This window comes from Hemicordylus capensis, chromosome 1 (assembly GCF_027244095.1).
Source record: "Hemicordylus capensis ecotype Gifberg chromosome 1, rHemCap1.1.pri, whole genome shotgun sequence".
Taxonomy (NCBI): Eukaryota; Metazoa; Chordata; class Lepidosauria; order Squamata; family Cordylidae; genus Hemicordylus; species Hemicordylus capensis.
The window spans coordinates 389,345,709-389,366,905 of record NC_069657.1 but is presented as its reverse complement, the minus strand read 5'-3'; the positions used below and the strand labels follow the sequence as shown (position 1 = coordinate 389,366,905).

Sequence of the window (21,197 nt, the reverse complement as noted above, 5' to 3'; positions counted from 1 at the left end):
TTATCCAAAATCACAACAAGCTTGTGCATGCTCTTCTCTCTTTTGAAACTGTACATACTAAGGAGGGATGCAAATAAAAATAGTAGTAAGAGCATGTACAGACCAGTTATACTCCTCCACTCTCTACATAATTAATTTGTTTCCTGTTCATACTTCCTGTTCCCTAAAAATATTTTACAGTAGTCATATCAGCAACTGTATGCTGGAAAAGTAGCATATTCAGGTTAGACATTTCAACAGCAGGCTCTAGCAAAAACAAGCACAGAATCAGTCCTACCTATATCAGTGAAAAAGAGAAATGACCTATATAAAAAACAAGACCTACTTATTTTTTCTGGATCTCGCCCCCAAGAGTGTTTAATCAACAAAAACTTGAAAGATGTTAATCATCATACATGTTAATCATTAGCCACCTCACACCAACACTGTAATTTAAATATATTGTTTTACCAATTTAGATCAAACCAGGTGCCTTCCAACACCAAAATTAAACATGTATGTGAAATGTTACTCTTGCCTTTAAGAACAAGAAATACTTAATAACAAGGAATCAAAAGGAAAAGCCCAAAGCCAGACTGAATCTTCATCCCCACCTAGAACCTGAGCCATCATCAGAAAGACTCTGTGGAACCCAAAACCATAATGAAACCAAACGGGGGGGGGGGGGAATAAAAGTTCAACTAAAATACTATTATGGCAGTACACACTCTTGCCCCAACCAGAAGCAGCACATCAGTCCAATATCTGGAATTTGGGAGGCTGTTTCTAATACATTTTGGGTTTCTGTACTCTGGTCTTTTCAAGATAAAGGTGGCAACAGACAGATTGAAGGCCTTATGGAGAAAGCATAAGAGCACATCTGTGCACTGGATAGGGCCTTCCCCAAGCTTTAGCCTGTCAATCTCTGTAACTGTGGAAGTTGTTAAAGCCCTTAGATCTAAACTTTGACATGTAGATTAATAAATACATAATGTTTTATTAACAAGCAAGCTCCTATACAGATAGAGTGCATTGGTGGTAGGTAAGCCTGCAGTGTGTTAATACTGTACAAGGTGCAGCAGCCTCTCACTAATTATCCAAATTACTAAGGTTGCAATCCTAAAACACACTTACTAGAAAGTGTCCCAATGAACGCAGTGAGACTTCTAAGTGAACATGTATACAATTACACAGCTGCAATTCTGTGTACACTCACTGCAGAGCAAGTCCTACTGAGCTTACTTCCAAACAAACATGCATAGCACTGGGCTGTAAGGCTGAAATCCTATGTATACTTACTTGAAGTCAAGTACTATTGCTTTCAGTGAGGCTTCCTTCCACATAATCCATGGCAGGATTCTGCTGTAATCCTCCACAATTAGGCTACCAAAACCCATTGATTTTAATGAGGTTTAAGCATTCTATTGCATTTATGATAGATGCCTAGACAAATTAGACCCATACACTCGCTCCGCCCCACTCTGCAAATCAGCATCATTCTCTAGGAACTAGAGCAACATTAGTTTGGTATCAGTATGCCAAACAGATATCATGACTTTTACTGACCTGACCTGATCAATTTACTGACCAATTGATCCAGTTTGAATTACAGCTGATCTTTAGCCAGAAGGTAAACAAAATATTTTAAAGTATGCTGCCAGTTTTTCAACTGGTCACTGTAGCTGTGCCTTTAACAGCTCAATGAGCATGCTTTCCCCCAAGCTGTGAAAAGTCACATGCCAATTTCCACATTTATTTATTGGTAAGAAGATTTGTATCCCTGCCTTTCCACTTCTATTAGAAGCACTCAGGGAGGCATCAGGCTGTTGTTAAAGGCACAAGACAGGAAGGACACCTTATCACTTGGCAATCCTACTATTAACAAAATACAGCATCTAACCCAAAGAATCATTTACTTGACCTGAGGATGAGCTAATAAAGCAACTTCTCTGTTCCATAGCAGATAATTAGCATCTTTTATTTTTACTTCAAAAAATCCTAATTATTTGTGCTGAATCATTTCATTTGTCCCTCTCTACTACACTGTTTTTTATTCAAACTTTTTCCTCAAATATTATCTGCCATTAATGCACACAGTTTCACATGCACAAGGTTAGCTTACCTTGACCAACAATTAGCACAGCTATTCCTTTCTCCAGTTCTTCAATGCCCTTTCTGTACCATTCAACAGCTTGTTCTTTTTGTCCTGCTGAGAGAGAAGTTGGTTGCACATTTTTTACTATGAAGAAATAATATATTAGAACTATAGTAAACGGAGCACATTGTTACATTTTATCTACATAATATATAGATTGGAAGAGCAAATGCTTTGCATGCAGAAGGTCCCAGGTTCATTCTTTACATATCCACATAGGACTGGGGATAACTCCTGCCTGAAATATTCAAGAGCTGGTGTCAGGCAGTACTGAGCTAGATGGACCAACAGTCTGACTCAGCAGAAGGAAGCTTCCTATCTCGTCATATCAAAAGGTACTCACAGGTTCCTTTCTAAAACAACTTGTTTCCCCAATATGCATATTTATTTTCTGAGCAAGTGTCATGACAAAATTTGTGCAGGGAACTGACTACATCAAGAATTGTCATTAGCTTGAAGAGATACAGTGAATTTATAAAGCACTTTTTGGTGTTCAACATGTAAGATATACATTCTCTCAATAACTTGTATCTCAGCAACCTGTGCAACAACCTTGTAGGTCAGCAGTATACCTTATTGCAAATGGAGAACTGAGACAGAGATAGTGACTTGCCTAAAGCCATCTAGTAAGTCCACGATCAAGGTGGTATTTTAACCAAGGATTTCCATAATCTGACTCTACACGATTTGCCATTGCATCAGTGTTCCCTCTAATACGGATTCCCAGATGTTGTTGACTACAACTCCCAGGAGGGGCGGAGCCACCATTGTGCAAACGGGTTCAAAGAACCCCGGCCGCCAATGGAAAGGGTGCCGAAGCCCATGGGGGGGGGCGTGAGATGTCACACACAAAGGGGGCGTGGCCTCAAGCTCCAGAGAGCCCAAGAGAGCTCTCCTGTGTCATTTCAGGCAGCACTTGCTGCCTGACATCTATTACCCTTTCTCTCCCTCGCTGGAGAAAGAGAAAATAAAATAAAAGGCTACCAGGCAGCAAACACTGCCTGTAAAGGACAGGAGAGAGCTCGCTCAGGGCTCTCCAGAGCCCAGGCGTAGGGAGTTCTCTCAGGGCTCTTCCAGAGCCCGAGCCACACCCCATGTGTGTGACATCATGTGCACGGGACAATGCTAGAAGGGGCCGAAACCAGGCCGCCATTCAGCTGGCTCCACGTCCAACTCCCAGAATCCCCAAGCAAAAGCCTTCACAGCTGGGGATTCTGCGAGTTGTAATCAACAACATCTGGGAATCCCTGTTAGAGGGAACACTGCATTGCATCACTCCAACTATCTTCACATTTCAGTGTTATTTTATATAAAGTAATTATAAAAGTATCTAGATAGAATAATTAAATCTGAAACATGTGAGTCGGGGTTAAAAAGGTGAAAAAGAGTCAGTAGTTTAATTTCAAACTCAGAAAAGGCATTAACCAGTTAGTTGGATCACAAATAAAAGCTGTAAGGGACCAAAAAGCCACCCAATACAACTCCATACAAACAAACTAGTTCATCCACACATCAGAGTCCCTCAGATCAAGGTAAAACCCAGGTCATCACATTCCACGACCTGTGATCAAATTCACTACACATTCCTATAAACATCAGATAGTTCAAGTACTCAACTAAACCACAAGCTACAAGGAGAGAAAAATACATCCAGAGCCTGCAGCCAAAATGCAAAGTAATTCCTTCCAAGCAATCAGTCAAATCTTAGGCAGAGCAAACTACATTTATTGATTCTTCCCAAGAAAAAAAGTTTATCTAGTACAACTGCATAACACCCAACATCTTATACCGAATTATGGCACAGCCCTGATGTCTCAGAGTAGGCATCTTCACTATTTTTCAAGTAGGGGCTACTTTGGCACAAAGCCTTCAATAAGAGCCATTTCTGGCTGTGCTGACCTCTCCACAGTACTGTGTGGGTTATTAAAATGCTGGGAGGGCCCTTTAAGAGCGATGGAGCCCTGTCTAGAATTCTAAGAGGAAAGCACTGGGAAGGCCTACACTTCCCAGCACTCTGTGCACACCTTCTGAAATGGTTCAGGGGCTCAAGGAGCCCCCGCCCAGTGCTGGACACAGCACTGCACAGTGGGAATTTATTTATTTATTTATACATTTTATATCCCGCTCTTCCTCCAAGGAGCCCAGAGCAGTGTACTACATACTTTGGTTTCTCTTCACAACCCTGTGAAGTAGGTTAGGCTGAGAGACAAGTGACTGGCCCAGGGTCACCCAGCAAGTATCGTGGCTGAATGGGGATTTGAACTCTGGTCTCCCCGGTCCTAGTCCAGCACTCTAACCACTACACCACACTGGCTTCTCATGGTTGCATCAGTCTCTACATGGTGCCAATGAGACTGTGCAGAGTATTCAGCTTTGGCTGAGGCTTCACACAGGCCCAATAAACAATTAGTCAGGGAGCCACACTTAGGGTTGATGGGGACCACTACTGGCCTCTGCACTTTACAATGAAGAACACTGTTCCAGAGGATGCAGGGAGATTACTCATATTTGGGAGAAGCACCTTCAGACTTGGAACACAACTGAGATACTAGGTTTACCCAATTCTGTCTTGCTGGGACTCATTCGCCTAGTTCCAAATCTCTGAATTTGCTGCAAAATTGAGATGAAATGTGTTTTAATACTTCTTCCTTTGGTCTTCATGACCAGCTAACTGGGCAAAGAGACACTTTTCACACTGATGTTTTTCTTTATATTAAGCAAAGGGAGAGCAACTGGCCCTATTCAACGCCAGCATATCCCTCAAATGTCTGCTGGTGAGGTCTACTTTACTTAGACTGCAAGCCCTTTGGGGACAGGGAACCATCTTCTCATTATGAGAAGATTGCATATCTATGCAAACCACTTTAAGAACGTTTGTGTTGAAAAGCAGCGTGAACATAGTGATGGTGGTGGTAATGATGGGGAAAGCCTTGTTTTTTCCTGTGGGAAATAGGATGCTGAACACCACAGCCTTTTGGTGTGATCCAGCAGGGCTCTCCTTATGTTCTTTGTTCAACACAACTATCACAAGAAGCAAGCACTTCTGTTATTCCATGACTGTGCTTACTTATACAGCAGAGATGTATCTGACATTTCTGACTAGTAGTTTATATTCAAATATGGAAACTTCATATCCAATTTATTTCCTCAGTAAGTATGCTTAGGATTGCTGCCTTAGAAATGCTATTTTTCACTAGTACTTCTATACAACTGAATAAGGAGATGCAAAGAAATGCAAAGATACTACGATCAGTAAGATTATACATTGCACTGGTCCTTCAGCTATTAATGGATAAGACTTCCAACAGCTAACATTTTTTGCAAGTTCTACTAGTTATTCAAGGCTTTACATACTAAATCGCTTTCAAGAACTTTTATCAATGGCTTCTCTCTTGCTCAAAGTTTTACTGTCAGCAGTTACTTCAAATTGCTTACTTGATGATTGCAGGCAACAAGTCACAGCTTGTACTTCTACATCTGGACTTGCCTCATATCGTCTCTCAGGACTAACAACTCCCAGTTAAGTTGCCACACTATTCTGAGCCATGCCACACTATTTAAGCCCTGAGCCATTTTTGGAAGAGCAATATAGAAACTGAATAAATAAATAAATAAATATTCTAAGGTAATAAAGCAGCCATTCTGGATAGCTTGCCTCCATAGGCCACCACTGTACAAAATACAAGTTTTCTGCCTCGGTATTGGTAGCCACCAAAATAAGAACACAGGAGAACATTAAACTGGGTGTATATTGGGGGCAAAGAGAGAGGAGCAACTACCCAGAAGTATAAGCTGAACCCAGAGAACAAAGAGGGTAATAGTAGGGATTGGGTAGCACTACCGTGTTTCCCCGAAAATAAGACAGTGTCTTATATTAATTTTAGTCCAAAAAAATGCACTAGGGCAATTAGCGGTACATCAGAAATTACTGCTAGGTCTTACTTTCGGGGTAGGTCTTACTTTCGGGGAAACAGGGTAAGTGTCTTTCAGATTCACAGGAAATCCTCCTTCAAAACAGACTCCACCCACAAGCCCTTCATGTCAATACCTTCTACACACATATGAATACTGTATTCCTTTCCTCTTTCAGTGGGCATATTTATTTATTTATTTATTTATTTTATTTCTATACCGCCCTTCCAAAAATGGCTCAGGGCAGTTTATTTTACACAGGTATGCAGTACCTTGGAGGAAGAGCAAGATATAAAATGTAAACAACAATTCCATATAATAGCAATTATGTGTTGATTGTCGTCGCCACTCACAACACATACACAAGTTCCAATTAGACGCTGACAAGTATTTGTTTGATTTCCATATCACCCTTCCAAAAATGGCTCAGGGCGGTTTACACAGAGAAATAATAAATAAATAAATAAGATGGGTCCCTGTCCCCAAAGGGCTCACAATCTAATAAGAAACGTAAGATAGACACCAGCAACAGTCACTGGAGGTACTGTGCTGGGGGTGGATAGGGCCAATTAATCTCCCCCTGATCAATAAAGAGAAACACCACTTTAAAAGGTGCCTCTTTGCCAAATTAGCAGGGGTTAACCAAGGGGTTTGCCAAGTTAGCAGGGGTTAGATTAGAGAGAGCGGCTCTTTAGCAACCTAGATGATGAATAGAGAGATGGGAGTGGGTCGGGGAGGGGGGGTAGATAAATGCAGCTAGTTAAGAAGCGATGCATCCGCATCAAGTGATAGGACAGGGGTAAGGTACTAGTAACAGGGACTTTCACCTTCACTCCAATTCAGCAGATGGCGTGCAAAAGAGGGATGTTTAATGAGAGCTAGCTAGGGCTACACAAGACCCACACTGTGATCCGGCCAACAGCAGGGAGAAAGTCCCTGAAGCCGGGAATCCTGCTTCCTTACACCGCCCACGGCAAGGCACCTTCGCCCCTCACTGCTCCTTTCGCGCTAACCCGCCATCCCCTCCCGCCCACCATCTTCCTTCTCTGCCGGCCCAGCCGGTTCGCTCCCAGCCTCCCGAGGCGCTCACCCGTCTCGTCTTCGTCGATGCGCAGCGCCATGGAGATGCACTCGAAGGCGCGCTTGTGACAGGCTCGCACGGTGTCGGGAGCATCCCCAGTCCCGGCCCTGCTGGTGCCTTTGGCCGCTGCCATGAGCGCCCCGCCGCGGGAGAGTCGCTCGCACAGGCAGGCGAAGAGCAGCCCGAGCTGGAAGGCCAGGAAGCGAAGCAGCGCGAAGACGGCGAAGAGCGGGTAGGAGAAGTAATAGAGATTCCGCTTGTGAGGAGAAGCCGCTGCCGCCACCGCCGCCGGCTGGAGGGAGGGAGCCGGCCCGGACGAGGGCGAAGGCGAGGCCCCGGCAGCCCGGGGCGGGGAGCTGGAGCCGGCTAAGCCCTTCTTTTTCCCTCTCCCGCCCGGAGAATTCATTCACCGCCGTCGCCATAACCCGCTGCCAGAGACTGACAACAACCGCCCGCGAGGCCCTGCCATGGCAGAGAGAGGCTACGCCCCTTTCGTTCAGCCCCGCAAACACACGCTCGGGCGACCGAGTAAATCTTCGCTGTGCTGCTTCCTGAATACGAAGCAACGTAATGACCTTCCGCAGGCTGTCAGGACTATTGTTAACAGGCGCCTGCGCCAAGGCGTGAAGCGACAATAGGGGGCGAGACCAACACAACAGGCGATCGGAAGAGGCAGCCGAGGCAGCCTGAAGACTACCAATCCCATTATGCATTGCTTCTCTTCACACAATTAACGGAGGTGTCAGGTAGGCCTAAAACGCAAGAAGCAACGCTAGTCTTTTTTTCTGTCCTGTAGACTCTACGCTCTTTGTGTGGAAGCGATGCATGCTGGGCAATGTAGTCAGTGGGAAGCGCTTTGCGTAATGGGAGTTGGGTTTTATTCTTTTCTCAGGCTTATAAAGGGGAAGCTGCTTAACAGGCGTATGTAGTTTCACAGAATTATTAGCATTATTAATATTTATATATAAGATTTCACCAACAAAAAAGTTCTTAACATACCAAAAGACATAAAAATAAGAAAATGGTTCTTTGCCGTAAAAGGGCTCATAGTCTAAAAAGAAACACAAGGTACACACAAGCAACAGCTACTGGAAGGATGCTGTACTGGGGTTAAATAGGGAAAGAAGTTCCTCTCCCCTTGCTAAACATAAGAGAATCATTACTTTAAAAAGTGGATCTAAGCCCATTTAGTAGAAGTTGTGAGGTTTATGCCACAAATCGTAATTTTATTTATTTTTATACTATTGTTTTAATTTATATACCCCCTTCCAAAGGTGGCTCAAGGCGGTATACATAAAGTTATAATCCCATGCACTTTACTAGCTTAATATTTAGTACCATGTTTAGGATTAAAAGAACAAAATATCATTAAGTAGGGTGTTTGTCCATTAGAAAAAATGCAAAAGCCACAGTCAAGCAATACCCTTAAACCACACACAGTGGGCCAGTTTGGACAGCACAGTCCTTGCGTGATTAGGAATGGGCCATGCTGAGAGAACACCTGTAGAGATGTCTGAAGGGGACTTCCAGACGCGGTCCTAGCGCATCCCTTTATCGCATGGGATGGGGGCAGTTCTTCGGATGAACAGCTCCCTCATGTGCGCACACACGCACATGATAAAGGGACGTGGCAGGAAGGGCATTAGAACATCTGAGAAAGACGTCACAACTCAGTGCATTCCTTTCCTGATAGTATGTGCCAGGGACCATATCATCCAAATTGGCCCAATCTTAAGCAAGCTTTCAGGTTCTCCGCAACTCTTAATCAGCCTGGATATTTAGTAAAGCAAAAGGTGAGGGGGTGGCTGCAAGGCCAGCCTGTCCATGAGGCAGCCTTAGGCAACTGCCTAGGGCATAAAGTTGTGGGGGCCAGCTGCAGGAGCCATTCCGAAGTAAACATCTGTCTCTGCAAAGTTTTGCAAGCCCACAGCCCGCCCGCCACCCACTGGCTGGCCATGCTGAACTGAGCTGAAGCAAGCACATAACTGTCACCCACCCATCCGCCTGCCCAGTCCTCCCGTCAATGCCCCGCAGAGCTCTGAAATGTGCAGCGTAGCTAGCTGCTTTATATCCATCATTTTCTTGCTGAAGTGCCCCACCCGACCCAGCCCAGTCCTCACTCTAGGTGGCTGAACAAGGTAAAACAGCCCTGAAATGCTGCAGTTTATAACAGTCTAAGACAGAGGCGTTCAACAGTTCCATGCGCTAAGCACTAGATACAATCTGAAGTTGCACCCAGGGCATCTTGAATAAATCTTATATCAATTTCCAAAAAAGCTGAAAACATCATGATATTTACGACTGGATAATCATAGTGCCAGTGGGCAAGTGGGAGGTACCAGCAGACTTGGGGTGATCTGCAGATACTTTGGTGTTCAAAAATTCATCCAAGTGTTGAGGTAAATCTAGTCTTGGATGGATTCACATTACCCCAAAGTTATTCTTTTCAATCCTCAGCACCAGTTGAAGCACACAGGCCCCTTGTAAGGTAGAAAACACAAGTAAAAGAGAAACATGGTAGCCTTTATATTAGGAAAACTTCAGCTGTTACTTGTGAGATATGTTTTTGGAAGAGCATTTCCTTTACTATGATTTGTTGCTATAACAACTGTTTGAAGCAAGCTTCAACAAATGCCTCAAAATTTATGTACAGTAGTAAATGTTTGGGTGTCATATCAGAAACCAAGGGTTTCTGAAATAATTAGTGTTGATTGTGTTCTCTGAATATCAAACATGGCATTAAGAGACATCTGTGTTGCTGTACAAGAAAAATTAAATTTTGGAATGCAGGACCTCCTATTTAAACCAAGTGTTACCTAGAAAGCCTGTTAAGTTCTCAAATGTCTTCTTTTAAGTAGCATAATCACAGCAAATAATACCACCATCTTCTCAGTATAATTTTGGACAGTTGGAAGATGGCATGCAGGATATAAAGTAATCTATCAAACCTACAGGAAATTTAGGATGCAGTCCTAAATAGTTAGGCATGCCTAAGCATTTGATCTGAATTGGCTAAAGAGTTCTTAACGCTTGCCATTGGATTAGGTGGCAAGTTATATGTCTGTAACCTAATTCCTAGGATGCCTGTTCATCTTCACATCATGAATAGTAAATTCATAAATTGTAAACCGCCCTGAGCCATTTTGGAAGGGCGGTATAAAAATCAAATAAATAAATAAATAAATAATAGTGATTAGAAGCATGTGGAAGAAACAGTGCAAGACATTCCATTGTATCTCCTCTCACCCACTATAATCTGTACCTATCAAAATTATGCTGCCAAGGAAAGGTAATTAAATCTATTGTTAAAAGGATGACACAATCCATCCTGCAGGCCAGTCTGTACCAAGTAACACTTACTAACAGAATGGGCTTTCCAACTACTTGGTTGGGGACAGTGGAGGAGGTGGTAGATGGCTCTTCTAGGAACACAGGTAGCTGCCATATACTGAGTCTGACCACTGGTCCATCTAGCTCAGTATTTTGTCTACTCACACTGGCAGCGGCTTCTCCAAGGTTACTGGCAGGAGTCTCTCCCAGTCCCATCTTGGAGCTGCTAGGGAGGGAACTTGGAACCTTCTGCTCTTCCCAGAGCGGCTCCATCCCCTAAGGGTAATTTCTTATAGTGCTTACATGTAGTCTCCCATTCTTATGCAACCAGGGTGGACCCTGCTTAGCTAAGGGGACAAGTCATGCTTGCTAGGCTACCACAAGACCAGCTCTCCTCCCTAGCTGCTGGTCTCTTTTGTGACCAGCAACAACACAGTTGCTGGGCTTAGTGGAGGTGATGGAAACAGCCCAGGAGTAGGAGGTGGGTAGTAGCCTCCTCCAAAAGTACTGTTTATCCCCCCACCAAAATAATTAAAAACAATAATTTTGTGGCTGCAAAGCCACCATAAAGTAACAAAAAAAGAAGAAGAAGAAGAAGAAGCCCAAAGGGTGAGATACAAATACACAGTAAACCCCCCACCTCCCGAATTTCATGTGGTCACTGCAATAAGTGATTGCAAAAGGGAGGGAAATTTGAAAATAAAGCAAGTACTGTAGGCCGAATGGACCAGCTATAACAAGGATGTCCTGGTGATTAATGGCTTCAAAATATGGAAGAGTGTGCTTTAGACAGTACGAAAATGGTTAATTATTAAAGGATGGGGGAGAGGCTGTGGGCCTGAGCCAAGTCCCATGGGACCAGGTCTTGGGTATTCTAAGTACCTAGCAACACTTCTGAGCAACACACTGGGATAAACAGAACAGGCGATGGGAGTGGAAGGAGGCGGGCCTTTGAAAAGAAACCCAGGGAAGCGGACAGCAACAGTCAGAAGTGGGAAGCAGAGTGAAGGCAAAAGCAAGGGGGATGCAAGGCTTGCATTGCAAGCACGTCCTGCTTCCCGCTTTACCCCACCCTCCTCCTCCTCCTCCTCCTCCTCCTCTGGGTTCCAACTGTTCATGGAAGCTTCTGTGGCGGCTTAATTTCAAGGCCCTGCCTCTCCGCCCCCTCCTCTGATGACTCCCCCTCCCTCCGCCTGTTCCGTTTAGCCCCCTGTGCTGAGAGTCCCTCCTCCTTCTCTTTTTCTCCAATCAGCTGGGGGCAGGGAGATAGGCGCGTGTACGGTGACGTAGTGAGCAAGAGCCAAGGAGGAGGGACTCAGGACGCCAATTCTGAAACGTGAAGAAGGAGGGTAAGGATTTTCTGTGTGTGTGTTCTGTGTATGTGTGTGTTTTTCCTTCCTTAGGTTCCCCCACACGCCGCTTGCCCTGCGGGTTCTGATTGTTCTTTAATGTCCCTGTGCTCTTATTTTCAACGCTTCTTCCCCTGACGATCGCCCCCCATCTCATCGGCTGCTCTATGTCCCTGGGCGGGCGGGAGGGGGGAGAGGTACCCGCTGCTACATGCCAGTCTTTGTAACGGAAGCTTATTACCAACATTCTGAATGTTAATTGTCCCACGAAAGACGTCTTGCATATGTTCTGAGGGGCTAGTATGGCTAGTAACAGCACGATCCTTCTAGTGTTCTCCAGATCACTAATTTCAGGACCCAGTGCCACAAATCTGCAGTAAATTGAGGCTCTGACCATGCCAGAACCACAGAAGTGTATCAAGATCTCGCTTGTGGGGAAAACGAACGTTAAGACTGTTGGAGGAAGGTTTCTGTTGCACAGAACTCTTTCAGGTTTAGGTCTGAGACACCCCCCCCCCCAAAGCTTATAAAGAAATCCAACTGATGCTATTTAAGGACAGAGTTAGCAGTATATGTCCTTGAGATAACCTTTTAGAGATTGCCTACCTAATAGAGAGGATGCTCTTATGCCAATAATTATTGAATGTTGAAGAAATCCAGCAGCTATGGGAGGCATAAGAGAAGATTGATTGATTATTTATTTGTTTATTTATTATATTTGTATACTACCCACTGCTGAAGTCTCTAGGTTACAACAATAGAACAGACAAACAAAATTTAAGAATTAAAACATATTTAAAAAATAAAATTAAAATACTCATAAAAACTATCAGATAGCTAAAAAGCTTGACTGAAGAGATGTGTCTTTAGTTGTTTCCTAAAAGTCAACAGGGATGGAGCTGCTCTAATCTCAGCAGGAAGTGCATTCTACAGCCCTGGGAAAAGGCTACAGAGGAAGCTTGCCTTTGAGTTGTCAGGGCAGCACCCTCAGATGAACCTACCCTGAAGATCTTAATAGGTGGCAGGGTTGCATTCTGCAACAATTGCAGTTTCTGGAATACATCCAAAGGCAGCCCCATGTAGAGTGCATTGCATTAGTCAAAATTGGAGTTTACCAGCATGAGTAAACCTTTCCAGGAAAGGCCACAGTTGGCGAATCAGTCAAAGCTGATAGAAAGCACTCCTGGCCACCACCTCCACCTAAGGTATCAGAGAGAGGGTTGGATCCAGAAGTAGTCCCAAACTGAGAATCTTTTCTTTATGGGGGAGTGTAACCCCATCCAGAACCAGCAGATCTATCCCATTTCTGGAACTGCGGCTTACTGCAATGAGCACCTCTGTCTTGTTTGGATTCAGTCTCAGTTTGTTATCCCTCAACCAGCCCATTACTGCCTTGAGGCAGGCATTTAGAGAACTTATGCCATTGCTTGAGCAAGCTGACATGGAGAAATAGATTTGGGTGTCATCAGCATACTGATAACACCCTGCACCAAATCCTCCGACGATCTCTCTCAGCAGTTTCATGTAGATGTTAGCATTGGAGACTAGATGGAGCCATGAGGGACACCATACAAAAGCTCTCGCTTTGTACAGCAACAGTCTCCAAGTGACACCTTCTGAAATTTGCCCAAGATATGAGCAGAATCACTGCAAAGCAGTGTCCCCTACAAGGGATGTGCATGAACCGGTTCATTTTACGGGCCTCCGAATCGGTTTGAACACTGGCTGGGTCGAAGGTTCAATGGTGGGTGGGGTGTGGCTTTAAGGGTGAGGGAGGATGCACATACACCCCTGCCGCCGCGTTTCCCCTGCTGGCACACTATTCCCTAAAAGCCCGTCAGGGCGGCAGCGTACCTCCCTGCCACCCCATTCTGATGTTTACTGGATGTAACCAGAAGTACTAGCTGTGACTGCGCACGTTGCACTCGTGCATGTCAGGTGCATGCACATGATGAGCGCAGTCGCAGCTAGTACTTCCGGTTACATCCGGTAAACGTCGGAATGGGTTGGCAGGGAGATATGCTGCCGCCCCAACAGGCTTTTAGGGAATCGCACGCCGGCAGGGGAAACGGTGGTGGGGAAGTACATCCCGCCCGCCCTTAATGCCAACCACCCACCCACCCCCGCCGGTTCCGTGCACATCCCTGTCCCCTACACAGAGTCCCTTCAAGCGAACCAGAAAGATACCATGGTCAATGATATCGAAAGCTGCTGAGAGATCCAAAAGGACCCAACAGAGTCACATTCCCTCTGTCACTTCCCTTTGGAGATCATCCATCTGGCCAAGGCAGTCTCCACCCCATAACCTGCCCCAAATCCAGTTTGAAATGGGTCTAGATCATCTGTTTCGTGCAAGACTTCCTGTAGTTGATAGGCCACCACCTTCTCAATCACCTTGGCTAACCATGGGAAATTGGAGACAGGCCTATAATTGCCTAACTGAGGGATCAAGTGTAAGGTTCTTAAAAAGAGGTCTAATAATTGCTTCCTTTAAACAAGGAGGCATCCTACTTCCCTCAGAGAAGCATTTATGATCACAACCAGTCCTTTTCCAACAATCTCCCCGCTTGATGACACAAACCATGTAGAACAAGAGTTAAGAAATCAGGTGGTAGGATGCTCAGTTCCAAGTAGCTTGTGCATGTTCTCAGGAGCCACAAACTGAAACTGATCCACTTTTCAACACTTCTGAATTGAAAGCTAACAATGAGGATTGATATTTCAGGATAAATGTTCATGTAGTGAGGCAGCCCTTCAATTATTAAAACAATCTTGCTTATTTATCACAGTGGCTCCATATGTGACGCATCCTCCCAGACCATCATACCTACAGAAAAGGGGGAATAATCATCATCATCATCATCATCATAAAAAGTAGAGATCCTTGTAACCTAGCTACCTAGCTTGTGCTCAGCCTGGAGCTCAAAACAATATCTAACAATGCAAACAAGTCTCCATTGTTCATCTTTGGCAGTAGTAAAGCAGGTTAAATCACAGAACAGCTGCCAGTCTGTTTGAATATGCTTGACAGCTTGCACAGTTACACACAAAAGATGGCTACTGTAATGGCAGTACTCCATGTGTTACGGTCCGGTATCACATGTAACCTGATCGTGTTCTTGGTATTAGGGCTGATTTTAAGTTATCTGAGAATGGGCTTGAGGAGAGAGGATTCATTTGAACCTTCCCCCACCTTCCTTGGGCTGCAGTTCTAAGCATAGTGTCAGTAACTAAGAAGAAAGTCCCATAAAGCCAGTGGGACTTGCTTCTGAGTACATATGGGTCAAGACTGACTCCTTACAGGAATTGAGAATGAGCCCTACATAACTTACTGCTGAAAACCTTACCTGCTTTGGCTCAGTTAAAACGTAACGCTAAACCAGGGCTGCACTACTTTGGCCCTCCAGCTGTTGTTGGACTCCAACTCCCTTCATCCCCAGCGACAGTGGCCAATGGTCAGGGAAATGGGAGTTGCAGTCCTGAAGTTGTGCAGCCCCATGCTAAACCACAGTTTAGTGCTGTGTTTAGTGATGAGACTAAGGGAGTTGTGGTTCTCCTTGCCCTCTTCTCACATGCGAGAGAACAACAACAACAAATATTTATATACCGCTTTTCAACACATGTTTCCAAAGTGGTTTACATAGAGAAACAACAAATGAATAAATAAGATGGAAGGCAAGTAAAAGCTTTTATTTTTCAGTTTAAGAACAAACTGGCTGCACATTACATAGGAATTTAGGGGAGTGCAGTTTGTTCTCAAAGTAAAAGCAAAGATGTTCACTCTTTTTCTCATGCAGGAGGATGGCACGGGGACATGTGAGCTTGCAGTTTTTTCAGGCTTCTTCACGTAATGTTTAAACTATGGTTTAGCATTAGTATTAAGCAGGCCTTATGTAGCAGCCACTCTTCACAAAACTAGCTTTTTTTCTTAGTCTCTCAGCTCTAGTATCACTATTTCATTCTAGCACTTCAATAAACAAACAAATGAATCCTACTAAAACATTTTTTAAGAACCCTCTTTTGTGGTAACATTTATAGTTCACATACAAATGCAATGTGTTGTGTTTTTTCCAGATAACCTTTGAAAACATTTGGTGTGGGTGTTCCCAGTTCCTCCACCTCACCCCGATCTTCTGCCTCTTTCAGGTAATGTCTTTCAGGTAATCTTTATTATTTATTTAGTACATTTGTATGCTGCCCTATACAAAAAGATTCCTGGGTGGTGCATAATATAAAAACCATTAAAACATTAACATAATTAAAACAACTTAAAATATAATAAAAAATTCTAAAAACAGAAGCTTCATGCAGCAAGGGCAAATTCTAGTTAAACCACCTGATTTTGTTTGTAAGGAATATGTTCTGTTCACTCATTCAAGTTTTTGTGTGAGGAAGTGTCATTGACAAAGATCTTTGACAGGAAATTTGGACCCATGGCAGAAGACATACCTGACATACCTGTGTTTTAAATGTAATTTATGTATGTTAGAGGTTGTTGATTTTTACCCACAATAGGTAAAACGGCAGAGCACTAAGGAATGAGCACACACTCCAGTTAAAAAGTAGGTAGCAGAGGATGGTTTGGATATTGCAGCTATTTAGAGAAAACACAGGGAGATCCTTGTATGACTAAATATTTATTGGTTAAATACACATAGATAGGAAAGACCTATCTCTAATCTAAAGGACTACATAATGGATAGGTTTGGGGGGAGAGAGAGAGAGGTGTTTCCATCTCCTCTCTAGGAGGAAAGGAAGGATTGTGACTCAGCACAGGAAGTGCTTCAGAGTCAGTTCAGGGGTCATAGAGTAGGGACAGATAGGGAGACCCTGACTCACTGTCTCTACTCCCAATGCCCCTAGTGGACATTAGGACAGTTGGTGCAAAAGGTCAATGATGATGATGAATTCTATTTCTATACTGCCCTTCCAAAACTGGCTCAGGGTGGTTTACACAGAGAAATAATAAATACTTAATAAATAATAAATAAATAAGAATAAGAATAAATAAGAAATAATAAATAGATGCACTGGAAGTTCATCTCCAACAATGTAATCAGCAATCTTCTATTTCTCCATGTCTAGTTTCTATTTGGTAACCTACCTATCAAGTCATGGACACAGAACAGATTATGGAGGGGCAGCCACAGGTAATGAGAAGGGGAAAAAATTAAAAGAGAAATTAGTTCTCTTGGTTTTAAAAGAGAAATTATTCATTATTTTTTGTCTTATAATTGTGTGGTGTGTTATAGGTTCCGGAAAATCCTCATGCAGAATATGGTCTTACAGAAAATGTAGAGGTAACTATGACTTTCTTTAGTTTCAATTACTCAGTTGAAATAAGCCTTGTTTTGGCATTCTGCTAATGACTGTTATCTGCCTAAGCTGTTGGATCATGAAACTAAATGAAGTTAGTAAGGAGGGTTGTTAGTTGATCATGAATTATGGTAGTTTGACTTCTCTGTGTAAATTAGTCTCTTAATTTTTTCTATGAAAAAATATTTTTTTAAGTACTAAAAAGGTTTATATGGTGGAGGGGCGGAAAAGGGGCCTACTCTGTTGGGATCTGGCCTTATGAAGATTGTTGTACAGTGACTTTGCCCACAAGGAATCAATATGAGTATATAAACGTTACTGTAATGAATATTTTGGGTGACGTACTTTTTGGATATAAAGTAACTGAGCTCATTACGCAGGTAACTTAAAAGTGTATCTTGAAATATTTGCTATACATCTGTAAAATTAGGCCAAGAAATGGCAGTGTGAGGGACTGCTCTTTCTGAGGCTACAGTCAGTTATAAAACAGTTCAAGAGAGCATATACACTTCATATTTATCCAGTAAATATTACTTGAAATTATCTTGCGGTTCTGCATGACTTTTGGAATAAAACATACTGATTTCACTCAGTGGACTAAAAGTAAAATGCACAAATACTTGGTAACTTTTTGGACACTTTAATTCAGAAATGTGCACATTTTTACCTAAAACATTGCATTCCTATTTTCATACAATATGTATTTAAATTTTTCAGCGGATAGTAGAAAATGAGAAGGCTAGTGCAGAAAAAACATCAAAGCAGAAGGTGGATCTTCAGTCATTACCTACACGTGCCTATCTGGATCAAACAGTTGTGCCTATCTTACTACAAGGACTTGCAGTGCTTGCAAAAGAGAGGTAAAGTCTTACCTATCTTTCATAATTTCATTCTATGATCAACATGACTTCTGCACACAGACATTGTGAGAATAAGATCTATAAAAACTGCCAATGAGGAGTCAAATCTGTGTCTGGACTGTACCACTTCAAACCTTCTCCACCATACGAACATATTTGTATTCGCCACCTTACAAACATATTGAAAATTAGTATATCAAGGAGAATATGCTTCTGCCTGACATACTCATTTTCTGTGGATAGGAAATTGTTCTGGATAGCAGATAAATTATTTGTGCAAGCCTGCAGTTGCAGTTAAAGTGGAGGTGATATGCAGTGGTCCCTCTGTGTGGAATGAGTTTTGTTCTGGGCAGCAGTATCAAAGTAAGTACTGTGTGTGCACATGCATTCAGAGTGGGGCCTTCCTAATTCAACCTGAGTGGGATCTAAAATTAACTGAGCGGACATCAGAAAACTTGTGAGCGCACACACATGCACATGCCTTAGAGGAACAGTGGTGATATGGGCCGGATATAGCTTGCAACTTTATGTGCTGTTTGTGAAACTGTGTGTATTGAAACTTGAAGATCTTGAAATATTTTCCAAGCACCTAATTCTGTATCATTTTGCCTCCAAACTGAAAGCAAATAGGCTGGCTGTATTGGTCAGCCTTAATGTGATGGGTACTATAGATAGCATAGCATAGATGATAGTTCGCTATAATTCTAGAGTTAGCAAAGCTAGAATTGGGGAAAAGTTAAAATGAGCAGTTCATAACTGGGGTGGAGATCGAGACTGACCTATGGCAAGAAAAAATGCAGTGTGATTTGACATTGTCATTAGGAAAAACATTTCACAGTGGACATTTCATTCTCCTTACCATTCCTTTGTGCTGAAGAGAGCTTCTAGTTTACATATTGAATATCTGGATCCAAATCAGGGCAGCGGGGGGCATCTGAAGCACTGAATTGAATAGTGCATGCTCCAGATACAAAGTCAGGTAGTTGTCTATTTGTACAGGCTTACCTTAACAGATTAAAATAGAATACCTGGTGATCTCTAACAACGCTTGAGTACTTCTTTCATATTTTATAACTAGTACATACTTAAGGTTCAAGTCCTGAAATTATTTCAGTCAAATTTTCAAAATTTAGACACATAGAAGTTGAAAGATCTCTTCAGTTGATAGCTATGTAAGAAATTATTTTTCACCTTTTTTTATTTTCAGACCACCAAATCCTATTGAATTCCTAGCAGCATATCTGTTAAAAAATAAGGCACAGTTTGAGGACCGAAATTAATTCCGTCTGAAGAGGATCATTTGACTATCAGCATATATGCTAAATAATCATGAATCATTGTTTGATGTATAAATCCTACAAAACCAAAAATCTACTTTACACACCAACTCTTTAGTATTTTCTTGAATTATTTAATAAAGTACCTTACATTTTATTTGTTCACTTGTTTTAAACTAACTTTTAAGCAAAAAAGGCCTTCAGAATAAAGTCTTAAAGCATCACAGTTTGATGAACAGTTTAATTCTAATATGATACTTCTCCTTAGTGTATTAAACCTGTGGCAGTAGTCACAAACTACTGAAAAGTCAAGAATATGTTTGCCTAATATGCTATCCAGTATGTTCTGTCTACATGAAGCAAGGCTCTTGTCTAGTGATGAAAACATACATGTTGCCTCACTGGTTACAGTTTTGTTTTAGGGGAAATAGCCCATGGAATAGAATTATCTACCAGAACACATTGTTTTAAAATCTGCAGCCTTATGTTGCAGGTAACTTACTACAGTTGTCACTGATATGTTATGGTCTACATTCCTGAGAATGTATTGGGATTAAAAAGAAACAAAAAACACTGTGCATTTGAAAATGTTGCTACTTTGTGTCTATGGCAATGCCCCACAAAACTCATTAAACTAATGTACTTGGATTTTGCAATTTCATTTTATTGACCTGAATGAGATTAAGATGGTTTCAATAAAAGCTCTTCAGTTAACTGAGAAGTGCACAAGCATTGCTGGTTTATATGGATTGATCATACCCCTCTCTTCTCAAGCCCTAATAACTCCTCAGGAGTCGTCATAACTCGGTAGTAAAGCACATGTTTTGTGTGCAGGTAGATTCAAGATTCAATGACTGGTATCTTCACTTCTAAAATAATTTCAGGTAGTTGGTTCAGAAAAGACTTTTACAGGTGGTCGTGAAGACAACAGTGGATCAGTTTAAGGCAGCTTCATGAGTTGGAAGTGAGATCAATATTATAATAAATCTAAGGTTGCAATTGTGTATACCTAGTTATGGAAGCAAGTTTACTTGAACTTGGCGAATTTACTTCTGTGCAAACATGCATTTAGCTGATCTTAAATCTGAAACCATAGTTTGTTTCTTACACAAAGTTTCTTTACACACACAAAAATACATGTTTCAAAATTTGTATAAGCATAAGAACATTGAGCAGATATATTCTTAGTTGTTGCTGACTATATAGAGTAATTCATTATTTGAGGATTTTTGTCGATGTTTTCCCTAGGACCAAAGCATGAAAACCAAAATGCAGAGGCCCTATTAATCGCCCAGCTGCTGCAATCCCCATTTTATCATCACACCACATTGTGGTTAGGTACAAACAATAACTTGAATCACTGTGATCTAGTCTGGTCTGCTTTAAGCTCAGTAAAACAGGAATAATTATCAGTAAAACACGAATAAGCCAGCATAGCGTAGTGGTTAGAATGTTGGACTAGGACCGGGAAGACCTGAGTTCGAATCCCCATTCAACCATGAAACTCACTGGGTGTCTCTGGGCCAATCATGTATCTCTCAGCCTAACCTACCTCACAGGGTTGTTGTAAGAATAAAGATAACCATGTATACCACTCAGCTCCTCGGAGGGAAAGGTGAGATATAAATAAATACATTTCACAGGTTTATTGTGAGGAATAAAGACTGCACCAAAGCGATATGTGAATCTGTTACATATGAAACTCGGCACAAGTACTGTTGAAGTAAAATAGACCCTGTGCTTGCAAGGCATTTAGGCAAGGGGCAGTAATCCATGCAAACTGGCATACATTGCCTAGACTGCAATAGGAATAAGCTGTTCTAAGGATTTTAGGAGGTTTGTGCCCTGATACTAACTAGCAGCAATTTAATTTCCTAGTTCAATAAGTACTACATTACTCTGATATAACTGAAATGACTTCATCAAAATGCATTGTTA

General features: G+C 42.3%; 2 protein-coding genes across 14 annotated transcripts in view; one reads left to right on the top strand and one right to left on the bottom strand.

The window, feature by feature from the left end:
* Window positions 1-12,105, bottom strand: part of SPAST (spastin) — a 58,115-nt gene extending 46,010 nt beyond the window's left edge. The window contains exons 1-2 of one of the 7 annotated variants that reach the window (XM_053302633.1): window positions 12,048-12,105; window positions 2,102-2,188 (exon numbers count right to left, since the gene is read on the bottom strand). In XM_053302633.1, the coding sequence (XP_053158608.1) occupies window positions 2,102-2,188; window positions 12,048-12,090 (130 nt within the window). In that variant the 5' untranslated portion in view covers window positions 12,091-12,105. Of the gene's footprint in view, window positions 1-2,101; window positions 2,189-6,873; window positions 7,021-7,136; window positions 7,684-12,047 lie in introns of those variants that run through there. The other 6 variants (XM_053302616.1, XM_053302626.1, XM_053302599.1 and 3 more) reach the window with 6 other exon arrangements.
* DPY30 (dpy-30 histone methyltransferase complex regulatory subunit) lies at window positions 7,738-19,907 on the top strand. Of its 7 annotated transcripts, none has more exons than XM_053302679.1 (8): window positions 7,740-7,873; window positions 11,710-11,806; window positions 14,596-14,680; window positions 15,881-15,952; window positions 16,892-16,956; window positions 17,059-17,106; window positions 17,840-17,982; window positions 19,190-19,907. In XM_053302679.1, the coding sequence occupies exons 5-8, from the start codon at window positions 16,921-16,923 to the stop codon at window positions 19,260-19,262; spliced, it is 300 nt and encodes a 99-aa protein (XP_053158654.1). In that variant the 5' UTR covers window positions 7,740-7,873; window positions 11,710-11,806; window positions 14,596-14,680; window positions 15,881-15,952; window positions 16,892-16,920; the 3' UTR covers window positions 19,263-19,907. The 7 variants fall into 7 exon arrangements, with proteins under 7 accessions (XP_053158663.1, XP_053158690.1, XP_053158654.1 ...); XM_053302704.1 differs by having other exon boundaries at window positions 15,881-15,966; XM_053302661.1 differs by lacking the exon at window positions 14,596-14,680.
* Window positions 19,908-21,197: the final 1,290 nt, after the last annotated feature.